Below are 13,138 nucleotides of genomic sequence, written 5' to 3'. Positions count from 1 at the left end.
TCGAGATCATAAATTGAAAGCATACAAAATTCAGCTTGTGCACGAACTAAAGCTGCTTGACCTTCCTGACTTTGCTCCATGGGCTCTTGAAAAGTTCCAAGAAGATCCGACGTTTTCGAACAAAATTTTGTTCAGCAATGAAGCCCATTTCTGGCTCAATGGGTATGAGAACAATAAAAACTGCCGCGTTTGGGACGAAGAGCAACCTAAAGAGATTCAAAAGTTTCCATTTCATACAGAAAAAACAACGGTTTGGTGTGGTTTGTGGGCGGGTGGAATCATCGGTTCATTTTTTTTCGATACATATTGCATCAATCAATAGATTTATTGAGAGAACACTTTCAGTGTGATATCACACCGTTAGACTTTTTCCTGTGGGGGTATGTAAAGTCTAAAGTCTATGCGGACAATCCGGCTTCGATTCAGGCCTTGGAGCAAAACATCAAGCGTGTCATTCGCCAAATACCAGTCGAAATGCTCGAACGTGTCACCGAAAATTGGTCTCAACAGATGGACCATCAACACTTGAAAGAGATAATCTTCTAAACAAAAAAATGTCAAATAATAATAAACATTCCTCATTTAATTTGAAGTTTCTGTGTTTTCCTTTAAAAAAAATTGGCAACCTCGAAATGGATTACCCTTTATATACCGACATAAACACACCGTGTATATCTAAAATTTTGCAAATAGCCAAGTCATGCAATTAAATAATAATCACTGAAGTATTTTACACAGAATTTAATTACCAGCCCTGACTTAATCTGGTTCAGCATTTGAATGACAAAATTGTTTAATTTAAACGTTATATAGTTTATAATTTGTGAATCCTTTATGCAAACAATGACTGTTCATTCTAAATTTATTCAATAATCGTATATATTATATGTATTTTATTTCCTTGACTTTCATTGGATTATCAGAGAGTTTGACATTCAACCTTACTTTGATTATAATCAAATTATCAAAAGATTTTTATTTCAACGCACTGATCTGAGATATGATATTTCTAATAAAATTTCAGACAACCCTTATTTAATCGATTGATAAAATATTTACTTGCAGACAGCTGCTTAATTTAGTCAATTTGTATTCTTTTCACCATTGCCCGTGCCATTTCACTAAGGAGAAAATTGATAAACTGACTGAAATGCTTCTAAGCAAGCCAAAAATATATTGCTTTCTCTGTTAGATATTCTATTATTGCCCATCATAGTAGTATGCATTATTGTAATTAGTGCTATTTCTAATTATGAAAATCATCATTTAGTATGACAGTATATGTAATCATGGAGATAACATTTAAAAAAGGTCATTTATTAGAAAATAAAAATCAATTTTCTATATATTGTCATCGGCACGTGTAGTCGCATCATTTTTCTTCTTAGACCTGCTTGCGTAGTTTTTGTATTTTTGTTTACGTTTTCAGTATAACAACAATATTTACATGACTCAACGTTCTGGCATTATGGCATTGCGTTTCCAGGCGACTTTTGCCAATTTCTTTTAGTCAACACTGCAGTTTTTCAATACCCAAAAGAAAATTACAAATATTGTGCATAAACAGAAAAAATGTAAACATATATATAATATATATCGCCTGATAATCACCTGTTCGGTAGTAAAATATAATAGTGTAGTGTATTGAAATATGTATAATGGAAGAGGTCATTTACTTATTTATATATATGAAATAAGAAGCGAAAATGGTGCCATTTCTGCTACTTTTATTTTATTTTATTTATTTATTTGTAGTATTTTTAATGCTCGCGTCATTTTGTATATGCAAACCTTGCGCTCGTACTGAGCGTTCGTTTACATTGTCGCATATTTGATTACTAGTAATCAGCTATACAATTACAACGCCGTAATTGAAATCGAATGGGATTTTGTTTCTAAATCATTGCAGCTAATTAAATTTAATTTATGTGATTCATATAAATCAATAAGACAGTCTTAAAGAATATAAAAATTACTCTGCAGTGCTTGCGTATTGTATCCATTCAACAAAAGCTGTAACGCATGTGATTATCATTAAATTTATGCATGCCTATCAGCCAAGTTAAGTGCGATTAATTCATCTAAAAGATTAATAAGACTTTTTCAGACGTTTGCCTGCAAATGTGTGCAACAGCTGTCAAGCCATCAGCACTAGCGACAGCACTGATGTGCATAGTAAAATATCAAGTGACAATTGATCAGATTGATGGCTGTGTAAATAAGTATGCATACAGGGTGTGTCATCTTTAGTATAAGTATAGAAAAAATTAATGAAATTCGGAAAGGAATCACCTTTTTATAGTAGAAATATATTAATAGTATTCGGTTTTTTACAATTCACAAACAGCATAAGTCAAGTTACTGCATTTATTATAAAAAGCACAACTTTGTCGAGCATTTCGAGTGAAAGACCACATATTTAAGTATGAAAACTGAAGAAAATATATTTACTTTAATCAATACAAGACTCAAATACAGTTTGTATAAAAGAATCTTAAATTTTATGAGGTCTCTTGTCGACTTACATTGCTGTCATTGGCTTTCTCGCGTTCGCCTGTCATATAATATGTTAGGGCGGCAGAGTTGTCATCGCTCACACGAGTGCAATAGCGATCCTGTCGGCTCCTTTGTTTATGTTGACCTCGTTAGTGGTCTAAGGGTTTCTAACTATTCATTTACTTTTCAATTAACTCCACGGATTGAGGTCATACGTTCAAGAAATTTTTTAGCAGAAACTGAATAATTTGATCCTCAGTGACAGCTGAGTCGCCGTATTTTGAGGCCATAAATGGTCAAGATCGGGCTTCCTATTTCCCAAAGTTGGCAATCATCAGACATAATAAAATTGGTTTTGACATATGACATATTTTGAGGCCATAAATCATCGAAATCTCATCGGATTTCCCGTTCCCCAAATTTGGTAATCACCAGACAATGTAAAATTGATTTTGAGTTAACATAGCTAAACGACTATTTTCAAAGCAAAGCGTCCTTATTTCGGCAAATACTTTCCCAGATAAACGATTCATGATTAGAACTAACATATCGTCACCTAAAATACAAAATAATATATCATCAAAAAAAAATTGAAAATTGTTGTCAGTTATAGTAACCAATATATTGGGTAGTCGAAAAAGTTTTTTCGTTTTTCTAATCAGACTTCAACTAATTTTTTTTTAATATATACTAATAAATAGATAAGCAAATATGTACCAATTTGGTCGACCACTTTTTGCCATTTTTCCGCTAGAGACATTATTCCATCAGGGTAAAACTTTCCTCAGTGGAAATCGAAATTTCGGAATTTCCAGAACAAAAGAGCGAATCATTGTTGTGCTACATGAACTGATACAGCATCGTCACCGTAAACTTCACAAAATTGCATTGGCAGCTTGCGTGACATTTGTCCCTCTCATTTTTAAACAACTGTAACTTTTTTTCAACTCCCCCGAATTTATTTTAAAAAAAATCTCACCTTTCCAAAACTACATGGGATGACAAAATGTGATTGGATGCACTGGAGATATACGACAAAACGTGAAAAGACTTTTTCGACTTTTTTTATAACGAAAAAATTTTGTTTCAATATTATTGGTTTCGATTATATCGTTTTTCCTTCGACTGTAAACTAATGAAAAGTGATGTTACGTTATTTTGCATTTTAAGTGACGATATACTGAATTCGAGTTTCCAAAACCTATCTAACCAATTCAACCGATTAACACTGGTTATTGCCAAAGTGATTGAGTCTTTATACATATATACAGGCACACCCTGTATATGTAACATTTTACAAATGGCCAAGTCATCCAATTGAATAGTTCTCGTTGAAGCATTTATTAGAGGATTTAATTGTCAGCCTTGACTTATTATCGTTCAACATTTGAATGAAAAGCTCTACACATTTAAACACTATGAGTTTGATTAATTTGTGGCAACTTTATGCAAGCAATGGTTGTATATTATAAATGTATTCAATATTTATACTAATTATATACAAAAATATATAAGAAAAAGCTCGTAAATAGTAATCACAAGAAAGACAATAATCAGAGATCTAGTCGATAGATGACGCTGAAGTCGGAATATAACACATTGTTTGCCGCAGAGTCTGTTAAAATTCGCGTCAAGCGCAGGCATCCTTAAGAATGACTACTTCTTTTGGGCCTAGGAATCTGCTATCGCAAAGAACCAAAACCAGTCTATGAGTGGCTTAATGGAAGATCGATCAAAGGGTTAAACACATTTTGATTTGGTTTGAAAAAAAATTAATATTACATATTTTTGATTTCAGAAATATAAAAAAAATTACAATAAATTATTCAAATTTTCTTCTACAAAGATAAATATAACACAAGAGCCATAGAATAACAAAGCCACATTCATAAAAGTTAAATCTGTAGACAATTTTCAAATGAAATAAAATTTGCATGCACATTACTATAACTCAACTTCCACTATACTTCATACGATGAAGGCATACATACATACATACATACATTCATACTTGCATATATTTATACCATCATACATACATGTAACAATCGCGCGCATAAATAGGCTAATACGCCGAGTCAATGTTCAACCTTCGTCGACTCCAGAAAAATGTAAATTCTGGCCTTTGTTACAGCAATGCTGCCAAGTATTTGCTTCATATTTACCAGCATTTGTAGATATGTTTGTGGGTAAACCATTTTTCAACCAAGTTTTCTAGAACACATAGTGTCTTTAAGAGACGCTTTTCATTAAATTGCTTGAGCTGCGTGGCACACTTTGTAACGCCTCAGAGATTCGCTTTGAGTTCACTGTTTGCAAAAGCAAGCTCTTAACTCAAAAAGAAAAAACAAAAATGGCGATATGTAATTCAGAAAATGTTCTATATATTCACAAATATGTTTTGGAATATTCTATTGTAACAGTTGGCAGCGCTATTTAATGGTAACAACGCCCTAAGAATGAAGAAACGAATAGAAGAAAAATCCTATGAATTATGAATAAATTGAGTTAGAATCTGTTCGGTAAAAAACCAGATTACTTATAGATATTTTTTTACGTAGACTATTTTCATAAATTTCATCCAAAAGCCTTTCTTCGAATATTTCTGCCGCCGCCAGACTTCTTGTGAACCAAGTAGATCATCGAAATTGCTACTTGACTATACACTAGGAATGTAATGGGATGTCTGGTTAAAGCTGAAGACTAACGCTACATTTGCTAACGATGACAGATCTTCGGCCTATTCTATGTACGCTGCTGTAAAGGTGTTAAGCCTACACATATTTATGTCTCTTTTTGTCTTTCAAATTCCAATATATTCGGAGTTCTGTAACAGGACTAGTTATGATATCGCTTCAATAATGCCGCTGAGCTTAGCGGAGTTGTCTAATGCTTTGAAATGGCCGACTCATACCCCACTTGAATATTAATACTTTAAAAAATTAATTAACTGCACTGCTGACTTTATATAACACCAGCAGAAAGGCAACATTTACCAAATTTCACCCACAATTTTTTATCTGCACCGAATATGACTTCAAAACTTTTTATGATTGCAAGCATTTTTCACATTTCATTTTTCTTCGAAGCGCAGCAAGAAGTTACCTAACTCATGAAATATTAACAATCATTACAGAAACCATAAAATGAAAAAAAAAAACAAAAACCAAAAAATAAATTAATGCATTTTTTTATTTCTTTGGGCCATATTTACATAAATTACGTCAGTTTGGTCAAAAAGCGTGAAAATTTGTGCGAAGCTCAAAAGCAAAAGTAAAGTTGCCGCTTGTGTAGGAGCTGAAGCAATTATAAGCCTTAAATGGCTGCAGTGTAGCCAAAACAATCTGCATTTCAATTTACAAATACACTGTCTAATACTTTCTCCACTTCCTAGGCCTAATAGAGAATTGTGCAACTGTTGCAGAAGATATAACAGAGGCTATATACATAATTAAATAAAAGATTTTGATCAAGCAAAAAGCGATTCCGTAAGTCTTCCAGACAAATCATTAAAAGATGTAATTCCTTGATTTCATCTTGAGATTGCTTCATAGATTTGCATTTTTTTAGAAGGTTCTTGGTATAGGCAGTTCTTGTTTTAGGAATCCTACAAAGAAAGTATGTGGCCGAAAAGTTCATCTTCACTGATTATTTGAAATAAAATCTCTCTCGATGAAAGAATTAAATAATTTACTAGATTCTAATTACACGCGTGTGTGAAACAATGCTTTTTCAGGGTTTAGCCAGTTTTATTTGCAATTTCATAATGAATAGACAGACAGACATCAAGCTCTTCGCAAGTTCCCTGAATGGACCCAAAACCAGATGGCCAGCGATCCCGATTTTCAGAAGAAAATTTTGTTTAGTGATTTTGTTTAGTGATCAAGCTCTATTTTAGTTGAATGGGTACATCAATAAATAAAATCTCCAATAGTGATAGTTCACAAGCCATGGTGGAGACTGCCTTACACCCTCAAAAAGTCACTGTTTGGTCCATATTTCTTCAAAAATGAAGCCGGTCATAATGTTACAGTTAATGGGGAACATACCTGAATTAGAAGATTTTAATGTGTTCGACCTTTGGTAATAACAAGACGGCGCTACATGTCATAAAGTCAAAGAAACAATCAATTTATAAAAGGAATCTCTTGGTGAGCGTATTATCTCACTTCGTGGGCTTCTATTGTAGCTTCCAAGATAGTACGACTTAGCAACGCTAGACTGATTTTTTGTGGGGTTATGTGCAGTCGCTTCTCTACGCAGATAAGCTCGAGACAATTGACGTCTTGGTAGAGGATATTCGGCGCATAATTGTTGACATATGGCCCCAATTGCAGTGGTCAAAATTGAGCTCTTTGCTGGAATTTATGAAAGCCAGCCAGCAGTAACTATATAATTTTTAAAACATAGAATTAAAAGATATAATTGATTTTCTAAGTATAAGTATGGATCGATTAACTTCTCCATGGACGAAGATAAATCGGAGATCGAATATTGTCAAGCTATCTTACGATTCTTTTATTTATTGTCTTTTCGTATTTCTAATCAAAATTCAACTTATTTTTTTATATTTATAATGAACTTCAATGAACCAAATATGTACCATTTTGGTTCACCACTTTTTGATATTTTTCCGCTAGAGACATTATTCCATCAACGACAAGTACTTTGCACAGGCTGCTCTTGAAGTCAACTATACTCCATTAAGGGAGTTCTGCATTGACCGAAATAAATGATAGTCCGATGATGCAAGGACAGGGCTATATGGTGTATGCATCAAAACTTCCCAGCCAAGCTCTCCCAATTTTTTCCTAGTGATCAAAGATATGTGTGGTCTAGCGTTTTTCTGATGGAAGACGAAGACCTTTCTAGTGATCAGTTCTATTCGTTTTTTTCGATTGCTCGCTTTAATCTCATCACTTGTTGACAGTAAAATGTAGAATCATATTTCGACTAAGCTGGAGCAGCTCATAGTGGATGATTCTTTCCAATCCCACCAAACACTTGTGCGTCAATCCTGGCTTAGCGGCCATTTGTTGCGCTTTACCACGCTTGGGCCATGATATTTTTTTCACATTATTGTCGTATTTGATACACTTTTCGTCTCCTGTTACCATTCGCTTCTGAAATGGTTCGATTTTATTTAATTTCAGTAAAGAATCGCAGATGTTAATATTAAATTTTTCACAGACAATTCATGTGGTACCCTAACATCGAGCTTCTTTTTGTAGTCAGCCTTTTTTAAATGGTTCAAACACTTTTGATGAAGATTTTTAAGTTGCTTAGCGATGTCATGGCTGTTTATGTGATAGTCCTGGTCAATCGTTTCCGTAATTTCATCGACTTTTTCAACGATAGGTCGACCAGAGCGAAGTGCATCTTTCGCACCGAAATTTCCAGAATGGAAGCGAGCGAACCATTGCTGTGCTATACGAGCTGATACAGCATCGTCTTCGTAAGCTTTACAAATTTCATTGATGGCTTGTGTGACATTCTTACCTTTTTTATACGAAAATTTCAAAATATAGCGAATTTCTTCATTATTTTCACTCATTTTTGAACAGCTGTAACTTTTTACGTTTTAAGTTTATATTGGTTAAATGGATCTCAGTTTTTCAACACTATATGGTATGATGAATGCGAAAAGTCTTTTTCGACTACCCAATATATTTGGTGTTATTGGATTTCACGATAAGATTCTATAATATTTTTTAAAATACTTTATCTCAAAACTAGAAGTAACCAATATGGGAATAACAACCCACCAGAAATTGAGACCGATAGATAATAATACGAACACAATACAGTGTGAATTAATTAAAGCCAGGGACGACGAAAAGACAGCCCTCGATGTTGTGAGATGACGAAAACGTGTTAATGCCCTATGCTCCAGTGAGGAGAAATCAAGGAAAAAATATTTTCTATGCAATGTAAACTCTAAAAGGCATGGAGACTGTTTTTAATGATTTTTTTAATTTTTCGAAAAAGATAATATTTTACCACAATACGTTTAATAATAAATTTATTGTTTAAAGTACATACTAACATACTTTAGAACTTTAACTAGCTTGATAATGACCTGATTTCAGCTTGACTATCGTACGATTGCCAAAAAGAAACCACACCACATGTTCTTCTTTATTCTGACCTCAACATTGCAAGCTTTGTTTAGTCTTGCTTGCTTCTATTATTGCTTACATGCATTTCAAAGTCAAAAAACTGCTGACCCACAAGGGTATTTGGATGTAAATCAGGAAACGGACTGAGAACTTACCTCGACACCATTCAGATGAACGCTGTGCTTCCGCGTGATATCGATGCGCAGACGGCGACCGCCAACAGCGCGAGCGTTACTATTCGCATTCGTGCTGCTGTTGGTGTTGCTGGCATTGTGGGTGCTGCTGCTGCTACTTCTCCTGTTATCTACCACGCTTTCATTGGGACCGATGGCGGGGGCCACATGACTGTGGCTCGTTGTGATTGTGCTGAACCAACTGCGATTGCTCACCACAGTTTTGTTGGCGTTGCTGCTGTTGTTGCTACCACTATTGCTACTCTCATTGATATCGTTGTTGTTGTCGTGCAGCGCACATTCAAAATGCAAGCAATTCCAAATTAAAGTAGCAATTAAAATGAAAACGAAGCCACTAGGTGAGCACATCATCAAGCGTTGGCGTTGGCGTTGGCAAAAGAGTCTTCCGCAACAACAAATATCACAAAACAAAAAAACTTAAACAGTTATAAAAATCGTTGAAAATGGAAAAAGCGAAGCGCGGAAAAACGAAAGCGAAGCAATCACAGCCATATGCAGCGCGGCGAACGGGGGGCAGGAGGAACGCGTGCGCTCAGCGTGACGTGGTGTTTCGGTGGTGAGCTGGGCATAAATGGGGGCAGCTCAACCAGCAGCAGCAACAACAACAACAGCTGTTGCCACAGCTAATCCGTAAGCATTGCAGCTGTTAGCCGCTGGAGCACGGTGTTCAAGCCAAGTTGGTGGGCCAACACTTCTGCAAGCGAACGCGCGGCTCTCGCTGTGTGGCTAAGCCAAACTAATTGTTGTTGGTCGGCTGCTTGTCGTAGGGCTGACAGGCGTGCTGCTAGTTGGGCGTGCGCACACAACAGCTGCGCGGGCGTTACTTTTGTTGTTATTGCTATTTGTGTTGCTGTTGCTGCTTATGCGATTTTTCAGCAGGCCGCCGCAAGTTTTTTGCCGCGTCGCGATTTGTGCTTTTGTTGCTGTTGTAATTTTTGTTTACTTATTCGGTTTTTTGCTGGGTAAAATGTGGGCTGATTTTTGCTTTGATTTAAATTGCTTCAAAACAATGTTGAGCGTGTTGTTTAATTGTTGTTTTTATACTCGCCGATGATGTTAATTTGCGTTTTCTTTACCGTTTTCGTTGTTGTTGTTGTTGTTATACTCACTAAAATTGCCCGCTTTTTTGCACATAATTAAAGATTGCCTATGCGTTTTATTGCCGCTGTTGTTGTTTTTGTTGTTTTTTTTTTGCTTTTATATTTTTGTTTTTGGTATTTTTCACTTATTTAGCTTTTTCTTATTAGTTTTATTACTATGATTGCGGACAAGTTAATAATTGTTGCATAAATTTTTGTGCCGTTTGCTTAAAATCGCAGCTCCTACTGTGTCTTCTTCAACTGCAATATGCGTTTGAGTATTAAGTTGGGTCGAATCATAGAAATATTAGATATTTTGACTTATTTTTTTCAGCTTTAGGGGAAAATAGTGTTTAGTACATTCCAAATTTCTGGCCGATACCGATGCCGATTAATAGATCGGGCACGACAATTAACCTCTTAGTGATGTCGATCTTGAAAATACAAATTTTCTTATATAATATATTCCGAATAGGTTTTTGAAACAATATAAAACATAAGTAACCTTTTTTCAGAATTATTTCGAGACAAATTCCACAAAATTGATGAAAAGCTTTAAAAAATTAGTGTAGCATATTATTACAAAACTATCAAGACTTCGGCAATTTTAAGGAGTTACATGGACTTACGGGTTTAAAAAAAATCGATTTTTTTTATTATCTTATTAAATTCTACAACACCTCTAGAATATTGTCCTAAACTCTCAAGTTGATTCGGGTAATAGTTTTGGAGATACAGCCTTAAGGGCTTGTGCGCTCGTGGCTAGCTAGGCTAAACGCCTTTTTCTTGAAACTATGTTTTTAAAGTCGGTTGGTAAGATTTCTCGAGAACTACTGAGCCTTTCTTCATGCAATTTTACACTGGTCTTTAGATACAATTAGGATTGGATGAAGAATTTTTTTTATTACAACTACTTGAAAAAAAAATTCACGAAATTTTGACTGAAATTTTATTTCTTGTTAAAATGTCTGCCAAAATTAAATTTAAAGTATTTGTTTCCAAAAATTTCACAATTTCTTTGTTAATAGTGTACGTTTGCAAAAATAAAAAATTTAATTTACAATTTTTTATGTATACAAGGTGCGTTCCAAAGTAAACAGGACTTTTTGAATCTAGCGCCATCTATATGTCGGCTAGTGCGTTAGAATCTGCTATCTTAATCGATGGTCCACTGAGAATTTCACGACATTTCATTGATTGGAAGCGAAGTTAATGCATTTTAAGCGTCAGTATATTTGTGTTATCGGTGCCAAAATGAGCTTCGAACAAAGAACCAGCACTAAATTTTGTTTAAAAATTGGTAAAACTTTTACCGAAACGTTTCAATTGATGACACAAGTTTATGGAGATGATTGCCTATCCCCTAGCAGAGTGCACGAGTGGTTTCAACGTTTTCAAAGTGGTCGTGAGGACATAAATGACGATCAACATGTGAGCCAATCAATATCCGTGATCACCGGAAATTCTATTGAAACTGTGCGTGAATTCATCAAAAATCAGCCGAATTTATCATTGAAATTCATGGAAATGGAATTAAACATCTCCGAAACATCGATTTATCGCATTTTGACCGAATATTTTGGCTTACGAAAGGTGTGTACACGGTTTGTTCCAAACAAATTGACTGACGACCAAAAATTGCTCAGAATTCAACATTCGAAGGACATCATTAAAGAGGTCAAATTTGACCAAAAATTACATTTTAACCATTAACCACCCGCCGTATTCACCTGATATGGCACTGTGCGACTTCTTCCTTTTCGGTAAAATGCATTTGCCCATGAAAGGAAAGTGTTATGCAGACGTAGAAGCCATTCAAAAGGCTTGCACCGGCATACTGGCGGTCATACCGGCCAACGAGCTGAAACACTCGTTCGACATGCTTTTGGACCGTGCAAAAAGCTGTATTGAAGCAGAAGAAGACTATTTTGAAGAAAATAAATTGATTTTGCTGAAAAAAATATTTTTTCTGTTTTTTTCCTGTTTGCTTTGGAACGCTCCTTGTATGTTGAAAAAATTCCGTTTTTTATTTGAGAAAGCCCATGTAACCTCTTAGATTTCGGGAAACTAAAAACTAACAGTAACTGCGGCAACTTTATATTAGCATTAACAGGACTTCCTAAATTCGGTTAGTATTTCAATTTTTATGCAAAAAGTGTCGAACAACTGTTGAGATCTGGTGAAGCCACGCTGGAACCATTTCACTCTTCTTAACAAAAACAACTTAATAGTCCAATATCATCAAATGGACAGAAAAACTGCTTACAAAATATATTTCGAAAATTTTAGAAACTTTTTTGGTATAAACATTTGAAAGAAGCTATAAAAACTGGAAACTACGAAATATTGCGCTTCAACTTCTAGATTAACAGAGAAAGACCCGGCAACAACTATACAAAAAGTAATGATTGGACGAAAATTTTCCAAAAAAAACTATAGCTGAATGGTTGGTCTGGTTCATCCGGTGCGAGAGAGTTGACTTCTTGGCAATAGTTTTCAACTTCAGAACTTTGAAGCAATTTTTTTTTTACTTTGTGTGTGTGTGAGGTTCTAAAAGGAACAAAAATTATCCAAAATGTAAATAAGTCTTGTCTTAGCAATTCTCGATTCCATTGCATCAGAATCCATAGAATCAGTTGAGGCTTCTTTCTCGAAATCGTAAATATCAACTTAAATAATTGAAATTCTCATCGACTTGGTACCAGAATATTTGAAAGCCAAGTTTGTAATAAAAACCATAAGCATATCAATTATTCATACAATATTTCTCTTACTTGGCTTCCGACCCACTCTAATGCGAATATGTTTACAGTAGTTATAAGCGCTATAAAAATTTCTTAAGCCACCTTTTTGCATTATTGGAGTTGTAATTCCGAGAAAAATGTGCAATTTACGAATTTTAAGCATTTTTACTAGTACAACAATAGCAACAAAGCGAATTTAGCCACATATTGCCAAACTGAAGAAATCAAATAGCGCGTCAGTATAAATTTCAACATTTATACTATATTATGCTTTTCTTTTAATCGCAACTAAACAAGCATCTTAATTTCTGTGAAAACGATCGCCGTTAATGAAAAATAATTTGCACATATGTATTTATGCTTATATTAGATTTTAATTAGATTGAAAGCGAATTGCAACAGTGCAACTGCAGCTAATCATATATTCATACATATGTATGCGTATATGTGTGTGCATGCACTCAGAGAAATTTACAGCTAGTGCACAAAATGCAACGGTTAGCACA

The 13,138-nt window shown here is 34.7% G+C and overlaps 1 protein-coding gene across 3 annotated transcripts in view; it reads right to left on the bottom strand.

Annotated features, from left to right (window-relative positions):
• Positions 1–13,138, bottom strand: part of LOC120771175 — a 41,858-nt gene that overhangs the window by 23,189 nt on the left and 5,531 nt on the right. For 2 of the 3 annotated variants that reach the window (XM_040099065.1, XM_040099066.1), the window contains exon 2: positions 8,771–10,149. In XM_040099065.1, the coding sequence (XP_039954999.1) occupies positions 8,771–9,160 (390 nt within the window). In that variant the 5' untranslated portion in view covers positions 9,161–10,149. Of the gene's footprint in view, positions 1–8,770; positions 10,150–13,138 lie in introns of those variants that run through there. The other variant, XM_040099067.1, reaches the window with a different exon arrangement.

Source organism: Bactrocera tryoni, chromosome 3, assembly GCF_016617805.1.
Source record: "Bactrocera tryoni isolate S06 chromosome 3, CSIRO_BtryS06_freeze2, whole genome shotgun sequence".
NCBI classification, from domain to species: Eukaryota; Metazoa; Arthropoda; class Insecta; order Diptera; family Tephritidae; genus Bactrocera; species Bactrocera tryoni.
This window is presented reverse-complemented; position numbering and strand designations above follow the sequence as displayed.